Source organism: Conger conger, chromosome 11, assembly GCF_963514075.1.
Source record: "Conger conger chromosome 11, fConCon1.1, whole genome shotgun sequence".
In the NCBI taxonomy this organism is placed as follows: Eukaryota; Metazoa; Chordata; class Actinopteri; order Anguilliformes; family Congridae; genus Conger; species Conger conger.
The window spans coordinates 47,897,891-47,914,857 of NC_083770.1; the positions used below are offsets into that span (position 1 = coordinate 47,897,891).

The following is a 16,967-nucleotide window of genomic DNA, read 5'->3' on the forward strand; positions in this document are numbered from 1 at the left end:
GCTACAGTATATACCCAAAATGATTACTATCGGAAATGAGCTCTTAGTGTAATATATACCATGCGAGTAGACTGTTGAAGGAGTGAGTGAAGGCCAGGGATGTGCCATTTTTCACATGCAGACGCTGATCCAGGGCTGATTCACTGTCCTTCCTTATTTTAACGGATGAGAACCCCTCCCCCCGCACGTTGCAGCTTGGACCCCTCCCACAGGGTGATGTCACTGCGTTTCAGGGGGTGGTGGGTCTTTCGGCAGGTGTATCTTCTCTCTGATGAAATATTCAGGGGTCCGGAAGGATCCGTCGGGCGTATCGTGTGTCCGGGAGACCCGTCCCCCCCTCATCGGGCCCTGGCTCGCTGAGATACCTGAGGGAAGGCCAGACGGGGTGGGGGGGGTTTGACCTGGATTTAGTGATCCATGGTAAAACAGGACCAGGCTTTAGTTTAAAAATGGTTTAAAACCAATGGGGGGACAGCTGTGATCTGGCCACATAACAACATATGAAGTGCTCTTCTTACAATGTGTTCAAAGTGCACTTTGTAACAATGCAGAATAAAGACGTTGAGATTAAAATTAACATGGAGATAGAAAACATGCTACACGTGCAGTTTCACGCTATCCTCATTTAGACATCAAAATGGCTACTTTTCTCCTCTGGACGTAGAGCTCCATGTCGTACGTATCACGCCTCTTGCACTCACCACCATCAGGTGCCCGTTCTTGGCTTTGTACACCATTGGCTCCTGCCCGCTGCTGAAGTCCACAAACCCCTCTTTACCCGGCTGGATATCGAATTTGATGCTGAGGAACATAAAGAGGTCATGCTATATAGCACAGTGGTGAACAATTTTTATCCAGAAAGCTACAGCTGCAGACTGCACGTGTATCCTAATGATTTTACTGTGCTCAAGTACAGGCTTGAACCAGGGTAATTTATAGAGATGTCGGCAAATAGAAATGAAACAACAAGGCAATTGCGTGGAACAAAAACCAGTACGCCAGACCGGCCACCGAGGACCGGAGTTGTGCGCCCCTGAACTAGGGAACGCGGAGGAGAAGAGGTTAAAATCTGAAGAACCAGGAGAAGTCCCTCTCTGGCCCCCCTCCCCCAGGGCCTCTCCAGCAGGCGGCGTTCGGGCCTCACCTCCCCTGCCCCACGGTGACGAGGTTCGGCTTGTTTCCCACCACGCTCAGCTTGGTCAGCGCCTCAAACAGGTGCTCACACTCCAGCACCAGGTCCCTCTACGCACAGGACAGGGCAAACGGACGGGGTCACAGCGGCACGGACACTCAAATCTGCCCTCCCAGTCCAAATCTGGGTCCTGCTTTTCTTTAATCCCATGTTAATAACAGAACAATTAGTGCTATTGATTAACCAGACTGTTGCCACACACCAAATGTCCTCCTTTCCTTAACTTCTCTCCTTTTCGGAAGTATGGGGGGAGGAGATGAGTGGAGGAAAGGAGGATGGAGGATGGAGGAGAGGAGGATGCTTGTTTTGAGTATTGGGATGCACCCCTGCAGTTCAGTCATCGAGGCCCCCCCCCCACACACACACACACACCTGGACGAGTTTGAGAGAAGGGCTCAGACTCCTACCTTCTGTTTGGCGTCATCGCATTTGACGTGCAGGATCATAATGCTGTCCGTCAGGTTGCTGACCGACACACCTGCAATCACAGCAACATCTTTAAATGTATCGAGTTCACAAGGTTAAACCGTGACCTTGGAATGATAAGGTTCTATCTGCGTTCTGAGTGGGGTTGAGATACTGAACTTCAAATATACCACAGTGAATGGGCTCCAAGCAGATAAAAGCTTTTAGATTTTGTATTTTTTTCATGCTTATAAACAGTATTTTTGTGTAAAACATGCATGTATTTAGTGCCCTACAAACTATATTTATATATTTCAAAAATGTCGGAAACGTATAATTCTAAGGTCTTCCCTGGTGAAAAAAACCAGCCATGACCAGCTTGAAATACCAGTCACCATCAAGTTTTTCAAAACATAGCTCGAGCAGGTCAAACCATGTTGAGCTGTTTTTTCCAGCAGAATTGAAATGTAGAAACAACACTGGTTAGCCTCCGAGGTTAATGTAATGTGCGTGTGGAGGCCCAGGCCCCACGGCCCCCAGGCCCCAAGGCCCCCAGGCCCCCAGGCCCCAGGCCCCCAGTGCTCACCGGTCAGCGCCGCGTACGGGACCCTCTGTTTGATCTTGGCCTCCTCGGCCACGTAGGCTGCGGCCTGGGTGAGGATCAGCTGCCGCTGGCGCGACTTGAAGCCGTTCCTGTCGTACTTCACCACCGGGGTGCTATACTGCAGGGAGGCAGAGAAGGGAAGAGAGAGGAGGAGAGAGGAGGGAGAGAGAAAGAGGAAGAAAGATGGAAGTTTCCTCCTTTTCCTGGTGAGCTGCATAGGAAGGGCCTTAAAAGATGCATTATGGAGTTCTGACTCTAGAAAAGGAGACTAGAAAAAGATTCTAGAAAAGGAGACTCAGGTAGCCACGGCATTGCCTCACTATGTCACAGTCACTGCCCAAAGGACTTCCTGTTTGGCCTCGTAAAAATTCAGTCGTGCTGTAAACAGATATAGTAGCCTTTACTGGATTCTCTTTCTTTTCCCAGTTTCCCCCAAATCAGTGGGTACACTCTATACAGCAGTTTCAAGCTGTTTTTCTTGTTTTGTTTTGTTTTTTTTACCTTGATTCGTTCGTGGCGAATTGTCTGCATGACCCTGACGTTGATATCCTCTTCACCTAGATAAAAATAAATGCACATTAGTAGGGCAACTACTGCCATTTCGTTTAACCCACAGCAACACAGTGATGAGTGACGCTGGCTCTCAGAGCATATGCTATACTGACTGATCCTGGTGTCTACAAAGGGTCTGCAGACGCTCTGCGGGTAGCTGTCCTTCTTCCCCTTAAACATGGCGCTGGTTTTCTCCTTAAGTTGCAGCTGAGAAGACAAAATGGGATGAGTGATTAAAATATTAATGAAGAAATCCCTGCTGTAAAATCCAGATATGCCAGCTCGAAAATTGAGCTGGTCAACCAGCTAAACCGAGTTGAGCTGGCAGCTGGTCTGAACTGGTCAACCAACTAACCATGTCACGCTGGGAGCTGGTCTGAACTGGTCAACCAGCTAACCATGTCAGGCTGGGCGATGGTCTGAACTGGTCAACCAGCTGCCAACTGTTTCAAAACATAGCTTGAGCTGTTTGTTTTTTCAGCAGGGATATTTCACACAGATAGCTAAAGCCAATGTTAAGACTAACGGGATAAACAAGGCCTGTTAAGCGGGAAGGACTGAACAGGGAGAGATGGGAGCACCTGGATGTACCTGGGCTTTCCGCTGGGGGGCGAGCCCTCTCACGTACTTCCTCACCAGCGTCCGTGAGTGCAGCACACGCAGGATCTCTGAGGTCTGCAGAACACGGGAGGACCACAGCCTGAAGGGCCTATCCCACAATTCATCACCACAGAGGAGTGTTCTAGTACTTAATAGCTTCACGTGGTCAGTCAGGGAATCTGCGTGCGTCCTGCTTCCCACTTCATGGATTAGAATGATTGATGGCTTCTAATCTTTCCCCGCACTGTACTGGGTGGAAACAATACTGTCCTATAGGATCAAAATGAACAGCACCCAGATAAGAAATGCCTCTTTTTTTTTCTTTTTTTCCAATACAGTATGGAAAACAAGTAATATAAAGATGAAAATAATGTCAAACTGGTTCTGGCACTCTCGTAAGATGGCAGTTGCTGTCTCAAGCCCTCCCTACCTCCTGCACCACAGGCTGAGGGGTGATCCAGGATTTGTCCAGGACAGTTTTGGGCAGGTTCGCTGCCAGCCTTTTCAGAAAGTTGACTCTGACGAAGGCCAGGTACTCGGAGTTGTCCGAAGATGACGCCTGATGCCTGTTCATGTACCCCTTGATAAACCTGCCAAAAGGAAAAGACTTCAGAAGAATTCAGGCCCATTTCTTGTGTTGCCAGCTTGCTGAGATTCTATACGCATGCAAGCTATTAATGCAAAGTTTGGAAAAAGTACTTTTCCTCTAAGGACCAGTCGGAGGTTAGACCTCTGCTTACTTTTTGATGACCTTGACGGCCCACGCCCTCTTGTCTCTCTCTTTTCGGGCCTGGACTCCTCTCCAGCAGGTCTCGATCTTGGTGGCTGAAGGCACAGCATTAAGTCACATTCTTTCAGCAGTTAGTCACATTCTTTCAGCGTTTAGTCACATTCTTTCAGCATTTAGTCACATTCTTTCAGCGGTTAGTCACATTCTTTCAGCGGTTAGTCACATTCTTTCAGCGGCTAGTCACATTCTTTCAGCGGTTAGTCACATTCTTTCAGCGTTTAGTCACATTCTTTCAGCGGTTAGTCACATTCTTTCAGCGGTTAGTCACATTCTTTCAGCGTTTAGTCACATTCTTTCAGCGGTTAGTCACATTCTTTCAGCGTTTAGTCACATTCTTTCAGCGTTTAGTCACATTCTTTCAGTGTTTAGTCACATTCTTTCAGCGGTTAGTCACATTCTTTCAGCGTTTAGTCACATTCTTTCAGCGTTTAGTCACATTCTTTCAGCGGTTAGTCACATTCTTTCAGCGTTTAGTCACATTCTTTCAGCATTTAGTCACATTCTTTCAGCGTTTAGTCACATTCTTTCAGCGGTTAGTCACATTCTTTCAGCGGTTAGTCACATTCTTTCAGGGTTTAGTCACATTCTTTCAGCGGTTAGTCACATTCTTTCAGCGTTTAGTCACATTCTTTCAGCGGTTAGTCACATTCTTTCAGCGTTTAGTCACATTCTTTCAGCGTTTAGTCACATTCTTTCAGTGTTTAGTCACATTCTTTTTATTCACATGGGATTCAAATTCACCAAAAATATTTACAATTGCTAAAGCTCCCAGTGGCCTGCCCTGAATTTATTTGGTCAGCAGTAAGAAGCACGAAGACATTGACTCAGAGGGTGAAATATATATTTTTCACATTTTTAACAATTATGACAGCGGAATGCAGGTCAATATGGGCCCATTACAGTTGGTCTAGACCAGGCAACCCTGGTCCTGGAGAGCCGCAGGGTGTGCTGGCTTTCGTTGTTACTTGGCATTAATTGATCAATGAAAGCCGTTGATTACACGGTTAACTCGCCTCACCTGGTTTCTTGGGTCTGAATCGGTTGCTTATTTTAAGGTGGAGACGAAAGCCAGCACACCCTGCGGCTGTCCAGGACCAGGGTTGCCGACCCCTGGTCTAGACTCAGCATCATTACCATCATGTAAGTTTAACTCTGGAATGTGTCACAAGAAAATAACTTTCCTCCGGAACTTAATGAAGTAGTCACCATTCTGTTCACTGTGAAGTTTGACGCATGCATTTTATACGTCCACATTGTTAGTTCTGTCATCTGTTTACCTGCTTCTTTCTGTTTCTTGAACTCTCCTTTCGCTCTGTAGCCTTTGTACTTTGCCTGAATCCTTGACGCTGCAAGATTAAGGAGAGCAGGATAACTCGGCTGTCCAAAATGGTTGACTTTGTCTGTGTATTTTCCATTTTTCCTAATGTGACCAAATAGGCACCTACCCAGCTCATGTTTACAGCGCTCAAAGGCATCTTCTGTGGCAAAAAGTGTCCTGGCGTGACGGATGAATATCTTTGTTCTGTGCAGAGAAGGAGAATGGTTGACTTGAGATTCACAGGAGTGGGTGGCAGTGTCATGTAATGGTCAGAGAGCTGGACTTGTAGCTAAGAGAATGCAGGGTTCAGTTACAACTCACCAGATGGGACTGTACCATAGAGCAAAGTGCTACTAATTAATTCAGTTGATATTCAGCTATACAAATGCAGTGTATGTAGAAACATGGAAGCTGTATAAGTAGGCCAAGCTAAGACCTACTAAGTGCCTAAATCCGCAGTTCCCAACCATATTCCTGGAGACCTACCTACCAGCAGCTCAGTGGCATCTCTAGCTGTTGAATGAGGTGTGCTTTGTTATGGTTGGAGTGAAAACCTAAAGGATGGTAGATCTCCAGGAAGAGGGTTGGGCAGCCCTGCTCTAGCTGTTGAATGAGGTGTGCTTTGTTATGGTTGGTGTGAAAACCTACAGGACGGTAGATTTCCAGGAACAGGGTTGGGACCCAAATGTAATATGTGTTTAGAATAGAGTAGAAAGCCTTTCGAATAGAAAGCCTTTTTTTGTCATTATACAGTGTACAACGAGATTACAATGAGCTTCACCTTAAAGTGCACAACAGACAGCAACAACACTCAGTGACAAACAACATCATACGAATAAAGTATTGCAGGTATCTATAAACATAAATAGGTATTTACAGGTGAGTGAGAAGTGTCAGGTATTAGTCAATCTTGCCAGCCAGACCGGTTCTGGGACCTGGGTGGAGGTCCTACCTGCCCATTTTGTACTCATCTGGCTTGTAGCCCAGGTGTTTGACCAGTTTTTCGACGCCGTCAGCAGGCACCCCGTGCCAGTGGGGCCAGGTGTCCGGACACAAGGGCTTATACCTGCGATGAACACGGGACACCTGAGCACCTCAGCCAATCACGGTCCGCTCAGAGAGCAGACCTGGGTTCACTGTGAAACGCTGTAATCCGTTGTACAGCGCTTTGGATAAAGGCGCTATATAAATGCCAACCATAATCCAGGGATCACGCGAACTTGAGCCCTGGAGGGCTGCAGCGTCAGCTGGGTTTTGTGATTCCAATCAGCAGCTGTTCTAGGCCTTGGTAGTCATGCGTGTAAAAAACAAATGACTTAAATCACTGAAATCACTGCTGAGAAGCAGCAGATATTGCAATTCCTGGAGATTATTGACAATTCTCAGGCATTTATATTTTCACAAACATTCTAGTCTTTCATAAGGTAGCAAATTTTAATTGGTCAAATTTGTATATTTGTCAGAAGGGTTTTACAATTTTACTGGCACATGTTAAAAGTATTTCAAATACATATTTGGTCCTGGTCTGACAGAATACCCTGGCAATAGGTGGTTTCATGAATCCCATAATGATTGGAGCTGCGGGGAGCTGTTAATCTGTCTAATCAAGACTTGTAAGGACCAATCAAGAGACTTGTTTCTTTGCTGCAGAGCCAATCAAGAGACTTGTTTCCTTGCAGCAGAACAAAATGATTGGCTGAAATAATTTTAGTCATTGAGAGCCACAACATTAAAACCACCTGCTTAAACCAGTTTTTTTCATAATTAAAAATGCTTTAAACTGTATAAAAGTGTCTACAAACTGTTAATATTTAATGATATGATATGTGCACTTATATAAGCATAAGCATAATCATAATCATAAGCATAAGCATAATCATAAGTTAATTGCATTCATTCAATTTTTTTATGAAAATGGAAATCTCGTAAGCTCATTGGGAGGGGGTTGTTTTGTTGGTGCATTGTTTTGTCATTTAAATATCTTGGTACATACTGGTGTTCGTCACAATGTCTATCTTAAGGATCCTGTAGAATTTTTTATATATAAAAAAATTAAGACCACCAGCCATATTTAAAAATGCATGGCATCTAATCCTACATCAGTTTCCCTTCATTGAAATTACATGCATGTGGAGAAACCTTTCATGAAAAAACTGGTTTGAGCAGGTGGGTTTTAATGTTGTGGCTGATCGGTGTAATGGCTCCATCCGTTTTTAGTTCATGAAGCCTCACTCCTGCAGCACTAAAGCCGGGTCTCTTCCCCGGGGGTACCTCTTCAGGAAGTTCTCGTATCGCCGTCGGTACGCGAACCCCGCCCTCCTGACCCTCAGGTGCTCCATCAGGCCCAGGTACTTCACCTGGTGCCTCACCAGCGCCTCGTCAAACCGCCCTGCGGAGACACGGAGCCGGGCCAGGGAGTCACGCACAGCCTCAGGGGGGAGAGGAGGGCTCTCTGGGGGGGGGAAGGGGGGGGGGGGGGGGTACTCTCACCAGGCTCCTTGGCATCGTTGGACTTCAGGCATCGCACGTACCAGGCCTCTTTGGACATGAGGTTTTCGGTCAGTTTCGTCAGGCTGTTCTTGAACTGGGTGGCCACCTGCGGAGACACGGGCGCCTGGGCGCTTAAGCCAAACCTGCTGGTGCTGTGGCTAGACCCACCACCCCCCGCCCCCCACCGCAACCACCTCTCAGGAGCTGCTGTCGACAGTTGGCCTTCTATATGACAGCACAGGAGAGAGCCCAACAATGGTCTACGATGACCAAAACATTTACCTGCCATTTAGTTTCCTGAAATAAAATATTTATTTTGAAGTAGTTCTGTTTACCAGGGAGAACAGGGCCAAGTATTAAGCCCTACATGCCCTTGCCCTGCTTTGTCCTGTTGGCATGGAAACCAGGAGTCTTATTTCAGACCGTGTTAGGATTTTTAGCCCTCCCTAGTCTGACCGCCCAGTGGGCGCTTGGTACAGGAGAAGTGCTCTGGCCAGACACGAGGCTAGATTCGGACAATCTTCCCAGACAAGGAACACCCCCCTACCCCCCCTGTTCAGCTGAAATAAAACGAACACCGATGTGTCTTCTTTACCGTCTCCGGCCTCTTCCGGCTCTCTGGCTCCGCGGTGGTGAAGCACTGCCTGACGATGGCGTTTTTGGACTGCTGCATCACCTGCACGGGGGAGGGCACAGCACTCAGGCGCGCGCGCGTGCGACACGGACACTCACGTCCCGCCGGCCCACTTCACTGCAATCAGCTCCTCCATTATTTAGGCCAAGTCTACTGGACTATGAATAATTAAGGAACCGGGGCAGAGAAGCAGGCTTCTTTGGTCCCCCCCCCCCTCCCCTTCCCCACCTCCCCCCCGGGCCTGTGCATAATCCCTTCTCAGAGTCCCAGGCACTTACCTCTTTGATGTTCCTGTACAAAAGATCATTGTTTTTGTCAATGAATCCTGGTAGGAGAAAACAGAAAACAGCACACGAGGGGTCACGATGAGAAGGGCCTTTTGGGGCCACAGTCTAGTCGCCAAGGCTGTTCCTGCAACTGCCTGTTGCGTATGAATATGTAATATTACGTTACATTACTTTACATTACAGTCATTTAGCAGACGCCCATATCCAGTGCACATCAGAACCATATTAATAAACAAGTGTGTTCAACATTTTATAAAAATGAAGTATTCAAAATTTTCATAATTAATAATAAAAGTCTGGATATGTGATTCACAACAAAATTCACCCAGCAGTAGAGAATGCATTTATTTTGCACCAGCCAAGGCAGCCGGGTAGATTTTGATTGATGTTTGTGCCTATGTCCCGTTTTGATGAATGTTTCTCTGGAGGCTGAAGTAGAGTATTTTGGCCAGTGCTCTCACCTATGACGCAGTAGGTGACCTCGCCCGCGTAGTGCAGCAGACGGAAATCCCCCCTCTCCAGCGTCTTACGCATCTTCTGGTCAGCCAGCTTGTGTCTGTAGACAAACAAACCAATGAAGGGTTAAACAGGTGGCTCCCAATATAGAGCGGGAGGGGTGTTTAGGGTGTGTGTGTGTGTGTGTGTGTGTGTGTGTGTGTTAGGGTTCCGACTGGGTTCAACTGCATTTCATTAATTGAAATTAATTTTATGAACTGAACAAAATGGCTCAATGAGGATGAGGATTGTGACTAGATTGAATCTAAACTGAACTGCCCCCTATCCCTGCTGTGTACGTGCGTGCGTGCGTGTGAGCGTGTGTGTGTGATAGTGAGTGTGTGTGTGTGTGTGTGTGTGTGAGTGTGTGTGTGTGTGTGTGTGTGAGAGTGAGTATGTGTGTGAGTGTTGGTGTGTGTGTATGCGAGTGTGTGTGAGTGTGTGTTACATGGTACTAACGTGACAAAATGTGGGTGGTTGCCCATCTTGTCCTCCAGCTTCTGCAGGAAGGTGAGGTCTGTGGCCTCCCCGGGTCTCAGACACTCCTCATCCTGGGGGAGGGGGGGGGTGGGTTAACCACAGCTGAACCACCGCTGCTAAAGAGGATCAAGTCATTCATCACCCCCCCCCCCCCCCCCCCCTGCCAACATCTCAGCCTGTCAGTCAATGCCAGTCCCCTCACCAGCACGGAGATGATGCCCCTGTGCTTCTCCTCCACAAGGTCGCAGATGATCTTGTTGTTGAAGAACTGCACCGGCTCCCACTGGAGAGAAGAGAACAGCAGAAATATTTTGCACTCGAATCCTCCACTATACAAATTAGGCATTGGAAATAAGAGCAGCAGGCTGATTATGGGGGTGGGAATGGTTGGGACTGATATCAGACTACGCTCTGTCAGCTCTAGCACCCGAATGTATAGCAGGCACTTAAACTGTACATTTTTCAAAGCTTGGGTGAGTTCCCAAAGGTGTAAATCAGGTGAGATATGGAAGCCTATCAGCGTTTCTCCACAACAGGGATGTCCATATCAGGGACAGCGGTGGTTCCCAAAAAGAGTTTCCCACAGAACTAGGAGACTTTTGAAGATGGGAGAAGTGGAGAGAAGAGTCCTATGGGCCATAGGGATGTACTATCTAAAGTAATGAGAGAATGTGACAATTCTGTAGCAGTTGCAGTGTCATTATCTCCACCCATTGGTTCCTGCTGGGTCTCCTTGGTACCCAGAGCTGGGAGGTAAGGATGTGTGATTCTGGTATGATGTAGGGGCAGTGTGCTTCTGTTGGTAAAGGTAATGTTAACAGAATCCAGGATCTTGGTTTTGGGTTACAGCTGTGTGCGGTAAACAAAAGAAAACACAAAACCACAGCTCCATCGTTACTATTCACACATCACTACGTGCACGTATGAGTCACAGGGAGGAGCCTTTACCTCGATGCCCTCCGTTTCGTACTCCTCCTGCTCAGCTTTCAGAGTCAGCTGGATGAACAGCTGCTGCAGCTTCTCATTGCAATAGTTTATACAGAACTGTTCAAAACTGAGAAACAGAGACTGGCGTCATTGCAAGTTAGATAGATTTAAGAACGGGATTCAAATTCATCTGATACAGCATGATGTAATGCAGGTTGAGTGCACTTGGCTTCATCTTATTGGTCGGCTTGAGATGTCCTGAACCTGACCCACTGAGCAACCAATCACGTGCCAGCTTTATGCATCACATGATATGGGACGACTCAATCATGCACATCGCACATTTATATTTTGTAATTGTAATTAAAGAAGGCGAAATATTTAGGTACTGAAACTAGATTAAACATGTCCATTGCCGAGATTAACTGAGGGCACTTACTTTATGTAGGCTACTTGCAGAATATTCACTCAAGCCCATGGGACACTAATACATAATGCTAAAAATAACATCTGATTCAATTGATATTACATTTATAGCATCAGAATTTCAGAAATCACAGCATTCTTTAAAATTTTATCTTTTCACTGAACAGTGTCAGGTCAATGCAACTCAGTGGAATTCCTCCTACCTGTTCACATAGAATACTTCAAAGCCATAGATGTCCAATAACCCAATGACTGTCTTCCTAGTAGAATCCTATAGAGCAAGAAGAAAAATAAAGTTATCCATGGTGGATTCCATCTGCTTAATGGTGAATGGCAGGCATTTATATAGTGCCTTTATCCAAAGCGCTGTACAATTGATGCTTCTCCATTCACCCATTCATACACACACTCACACACCGACGGTGATTGGCTGCCATGCAAGGCCCCGACCAGCTCGTCAGGAGCATTTGGGGGTTAGGTGTCTTGCTCAGGGACACTTCGACACAGCCCGGGCAGGCGAACCGGCAACCCTCCGACTGCCAGACGACTGCTCTTACTGCCTGAGCCATGTCGCCCCCACTTATAAAAGCATTGCAGGCCTTTAATAAAGAGTTCAGCTTAGTTAAAGGCAAATGCCTCGCTCAGATATGGTTCATTTTGAGACAAATTCTTTATTCAAACCTGATTCTCTTAGTAATAAATGGCGGCTAATCATAAGAAGATGTGGCTCACCTGATTAGCTAAAGACTCATTGATCTTGTTAACGAGCCAGGTGAAGGTGCGACCGTAAATCGCTTTGGCCAACGCGTCCCTCGCGTAGATGGCATGGTCCATGGTGAAGGGGCTGAGGACCTAGGGACCAAAAGAAGAATGAAAAGTCATTATAATGACAAGCTGATACGAAAGTGGGGCGGCCATTTTGTGGCTTGAGAGCTCCTTCACCTCGTCTGTCTTGGCCTCAATCTTCCTGTAGGTGAGGACCTCCAGAAGCACCTGCACATGGACGCCCAGTAACTGGGAAGAGAACCCAAAGCTAGTCATTCATCAGCCACTCAAAACTAAGTGGAACACAAGTGTGGGGCACTGGTGCAAGGGATTCGCGCCTCACCTTCGACACCCAGCGCAATTCAACATTGCTGGGCAAAGTGGCGTAGCCCTTGTAGTCGGGTTCGAAGAAGACGTTGCCCAGGTGGAGGACGCTGGCGATAACCTCAAACAAAGGCTGCGTTGATAAGGAGAGAGATAAGCTTCCATCCATCGTGTCACAGATTAGTTCTGCTGGTCATTTTGCTTTGCTAAACACATTCATCTGTCAATTTCAGCAACTGCTAGTTCAGAAAAGTAAAATTAAAAGTAATAAAATAATTAAGTAAGAAACTAACTAATAAATAAATGGCACATATTTAAAAGTCATTTAAAAGGGACTATATACAGGGGTTGTCCTCACTGCTGGTCAGCTGGGTTAGTCTGACTGGTTATATGCAGAAACAACACTCTTAGCATTGTTTCAGATGGCAGCCGTCTGTGATCTTACCTGGATGTCACTCTCTGAGAACTCAATGACAGAGAGTGCTTTCCTCATCGTCTTCCAGTCGTTCTCGTCATAGATGGAGCTCACTTTGGCACATTCCCCCTGTTCAAGAGAGGACAGGAAGCTTGCTGTGTTCAGACAAAGTCTACACAAAGACATTACATTACATTTCATTTAGCAGATGCTTTTATTCAAAGCAACCATACAACAGTGCATGTCAAGGTCATACAACAAACAACCGAACACATCAGATAAGGTACAATTGTTATATGATTGGAATTCATATATCATATATAACTAGTCCTAGTCTTAGAGTGTAGCTGTGCCTATGGGATGGGATGTTTGTGCTAACAAATTATCTTGTCTTACAGATTTATTTACAGTTTCAGTTCAGTTCAGCTGAGCTTTCCATCTTCTCCAGGAAAACCATGCTGGGCTCTGATGTCCCATTACAATTATTGGGCTCACGGTGCAGCAGGATATAATTTCTTTCAGACGTCTAAAATAAGGTTATTTTAGACGTCAGAAAGTAGGAGAGTAGGAGGTTCTTCAGCGTTGTGTTTATATTTCGAAAATTCAACCACTGATGATTCCCAGTAATCTGCCCCATCCCTCTCTACCTCTGGCACAAGAAAACTACCAGACAACAATCGGTTATACGTAATAGTTAAGAAGATTCTGCCTTTCACTCCTGTTTCAATTTCATTTAATTCAGTTCAATACAACTTATTTACCCCCTTTGGGAAATCCAAATCAGGCCAACCACGTGAGAATCTTTTGACTTCTTTGAACAGACTAAAGGTACAATATGTATATGCAATCCAGTAGGCTCTTTCTGATTTGGTTCATCATAGTGCCACTTATTACATTAATGGCATTTGGCAGACGCTCTTATCCAGAGCAATATACAGTTGATTAGACTAAACAGTAGACAATCCTCCCCTGGAGCAATGCAGGGTTAAGGGCCTTGCTCAAGGGCCCAACGGCTGTGCGGATCTTATTGTGGCTACACTGGGATTCAAACCACCGACCTTGCGGGTCCCAGTCATGCACCTTAACCACTACGTTATGCCATCATGTACCTTGCCGCCCTTGCCCTTGTGCACCCCAAACAATGAGCAAGTGAACGAGAGCCCTCAAACTGGCAGTGAGGTTGTGGAGGAAGAGAGAGAGTTTCTCTCACCTGCACCAGGTAATTGTACTGCTGGCAGTCCCTCTCCAGGCCCAGGGAGTGAAGGAGCTCGTCATCCCCACCCTCCACCAGCTGGTAGAAGATGTGGAAGTTCCTCTCGCCGTGGTTTTGATGGACCACCCGGGACTTCTCTAGCAGGTAGCTGAGAATGTGTCCCCCGACAGCCTCTCCCTTTAAGAAGAAGACGGACGACCACGGTCAACAACCAGGGCGGTCGAGTACCAACCTTCATGAATGAGCACCAGGGTTGGGATTAGACATGGGAGGAAATATACTAACACGTATTTAGTAACAGAAATGCAGCTATAAACTACAGTCAAAATAGGGGAGGCATCGGTTGCCTATTACGCTCTTTGAGAAATTCATTCATTTGATTTTCAGTTAATTTGCTGGAGCGACTTTGAATGGAATTGGCCCTCAAGTCTGATGCACAGGCTCAAGCCCAAGCTCCACCTCCACTCTCTACTCCACCTCGCTGTCGAACTGGATGTCCATGTACTTCCCGAAGCGGCTGGAGTTGTCGTTCTTCAGCGTTTTGGCATTCCCGAAAGCCTGCGGCAGAGTAGAGTGCACCAGGGGTCAGAATTTGAATGGCAGTGTGAGTGAGTAGCACAGCATAGCGTAGCGTAGCATAGCTATTACTACTTCTTGCTATTTTCCTACTTCTTTTTTTATTTTTCTTTAAAATTTTGTTTCTCCCAATGTAGTAGCCAATTGTACCCTATCCATTCCAGTCGCCCGTGTGTTAACTGGGGATACACCTCCTACACCCGGTCCTCGGTGTGCAACTGCACCAAACTGATGCCTGCGTCGAGGTCAGTTACGACATACCACGTAAGTCCACGGCCTCACCTCCAGGACCGGGTTGGAGACCAGCATTCGGTCTCGCACACTGTTCAGGAGGCTAGTGCTCGGGCAGCTGGTGGCGTAGAACTGCAGGATCTTCTTGGAGGCCTCGGTCTTGCCCGCGCCACTCTCTCCGGAGATCAGGATGAAGTGGTTGTTCCTCTCCACCAGCATGGTGTGGTACGCGTTGTCCGCCAGGGCGTAGCTGTGGAGGAAACGCAGAGACGCGCGGCCGCAGGACCGAGGGACACGGAGGGAGAAAAGAAAAGGGGAATCTTGGAAACGGCTCCAAAGAGCAGGCGAATAAATCAGGACAGAGGCAAGACAATTATCTCAAGCCGTCTGGATCATTTCAAACATTTTGCAGATGCGTGATTCAAAATCGCTCATGGGTTGGCCCCCGTCCAATGAGTCAGTTATCCGAACAAAGAAAATAATAACAGGACAACAAGTGGCTGTGTAATGACCCCTCAGGCAGGGGAAATTTAGCCAGATGGCCTTTTCAGTGAAAGCCACTCATTTCTGGAACACGGTCCCCAATGTTGATATGTCGATTGCTGGGCAATTCTGGTGTTAACTACATGCCAAAATTAAACTGAATATGGAAACCTTGCTTTTCCACAGACATGCATATTTAAACGCACACAAACACAAACACACACACACACACACACACACACACAGAGTACACTCACATGTGGGGCGGCAGCTCAAAGAAGTTGACGCCCATGTACGTCTCCATTTGCTTTGCGTTGTAAATGTCGAGCTCTTTGTACGGATTGACGGACACCAGGAGAGTGCCAATGTAGGTCTGAAGGAGAGAAGGCAGAAGTTAAGAGTCTCTCTCTCATTTTTCAACGTCGTAGAAAAAAAACGGCGAATAGCCACCGGTTAGACCGCAACACCAGCAGGTGTGACTGTGCATTAAGTGAGGGCTTGAGGATGGCAGTGGGCCAATTGCTGGAGCAGCGCAGGACATGAATGACTGCAATCAGGAAGCCTGGGCACAGGAACACAATTTTTTTCTCTCCAGTCAGCCACCGAGTGTGACCCTCTGGTAAGTGATGAGACCGCTCACAATGACGGACCCTTTAAAACACACGCTCTGTCGCAGCAAGCAGCTGTCATGCGAGTGATGTAGATCTCTGGTGCGCATAAAGTGGCAGTCCTTAATTTTTTACAAGAAACTGCCATATGTGATACCTGGATTTGATGTGTTTGCATTCTGAAATGTCCCCTCTGTATGCTATTTTCCACCGGGGGGTGTCAGGTGCGACAATCTCGCCGAGTAATCGAATACGATGACTTGCATGGAGAATGCGAAAGGGCAAGCTTCTTTAAAATTAAGCTTGATATGTTGTTCGACATCGCTGTCAGACAAAAATGTTGGTTGTCATTTTTCTCCAAACCCCCCCCCCACCTATTGCTGGATTATCTTTAAAGAAAAATAAGCACTGGATATTCTCCTAATAATAGATTCGTTTTTGAAAGGAACTCTGGTATTTGTGTATTTCAGTGTGAAAATGAACTTTTGTGACCACCAGTCACCACAAATGTCAACCAAATCCACCAAAATTAGAAAATTAAGGATAACCACTTTAATATAATTCTGACCATGGAACCACATAGTCACTCAGATAGTAGCAGTGGATTGACATGGACTGACATAAATGAGGTTTTCACAGTAGCGTTTTCTCAGGTTGTCCAGGAAGGCGGCTTCACTGGTGTGGGGGTCCAAAAGCACAAAGTCCTGGATGCCCACGAGGTCCCGGGCTATCAGAGACCCCTCCATGTTCAGCTGATTGCTGTGGATCTTGCGTTTCTGTAACAAATCACAGGAGAGCATCACACATTCATGAGGCAAAGAACCACAAAACAACTCACTGGGAGCATAAAGGAGGAAGTGAAACAAAATGAGACTTGACAAAATTCTGGACTTCATTTCCCATCAGCCCTCCCTGAATAATCTTTGCCGAGGTAATTCATCACAGGCTTACTGAATGACAGGTCTGTTTTTATAAGCTGTCTGTCTTCAGTTGATGATTTTTTGCAGCTACAATAAGTATGAAGAAAAACGACAATAGAAAAGATGCAAATAAATTGTGTTCACACAAAACCCACGGTTTACACATATACTCTCAAAGTTGGCTGGATAATGCAACAGGACTGGCCAGTGAGCACTAATTCTCATCATAATT

General features: G+C 46.5%; 1 protein-coding gene across 1 annotated transcript; it reads right to left on the reverse strand.

Moving 5' to 3' along the window:
* Positions 1-52: 52 nt before the first annotated feature.
* Positions 53-16,567, reverse strand: myo1ha (myosin IHa). The gene is made up of 31 exons (XM_061260353.1): positions 16,436-16,567; positions 15,465-15,580; positions 14,776-14,974; positions 14,395-14,475; positions 13,915-14,094; positions 12,735-12,833; positions 12,309-12,422; positions 12,143-12,214; positions 11,933-12,052; positions 11,404-11,471; positions 10,796-10,901; positions 10,050-10,130; positions 9,827-9,918; positions 9,334-9,428; positions 8,864-8,910; positions 8,547-8,627; positions 7,952-8,057; positions 7,733-7,850; positions 6,414-6,527; positions 5,589-5,665; positions 5,421-5,489; positions 4,094-4,178; positions 3,784-3,943; positions 3,345-3,428; positions 2,867-2,960; positions 2,703-2,758; positions 2,184-2,319; positions 1,600-1,670; positions 1,145-1,242; positions 702-801; positions 53-365 (listed from the first exon to the last, which is right to left on the reverse strand). Exons 1-31 carry the CDS (start codon positions 16,559-16,561, stop codon positions 339-341), a joined length of 3,072 nt encoding a protein of 1,023 aa, XP_061116337.1. The 5' UTR covers positions 16,562-16,567; the 3' UTR covers positions 53-338.
* Positions 16,568-16,967: the final 400 nt, after the last annotated feature.

Bases quoted from the DNA above. Each gene is read 5' to 3' on its own strand.
- myo1ha (XM_061260353.1), bottom strand. From the start codon at position 16,561: ATGGAGGGGTCTCTGATAGCCCGGGACCTCGTGGGCATCCAGGACTTT. The intron at 9,429-9,826 runs GTTAGTACCATG...GTTTGTCTACAG, and splicing joins AACCACCCACATTTTGTCAC to ACACAAGCTGGCTGACCAGA. The intron at 3,944-4,093 runs GTAAGCAGAGGT...TCCTTTTGGCAG, and splicing joins GCCGTCAAGGTCATCAAAAA to GTTTATCAAGGGGTACATGA.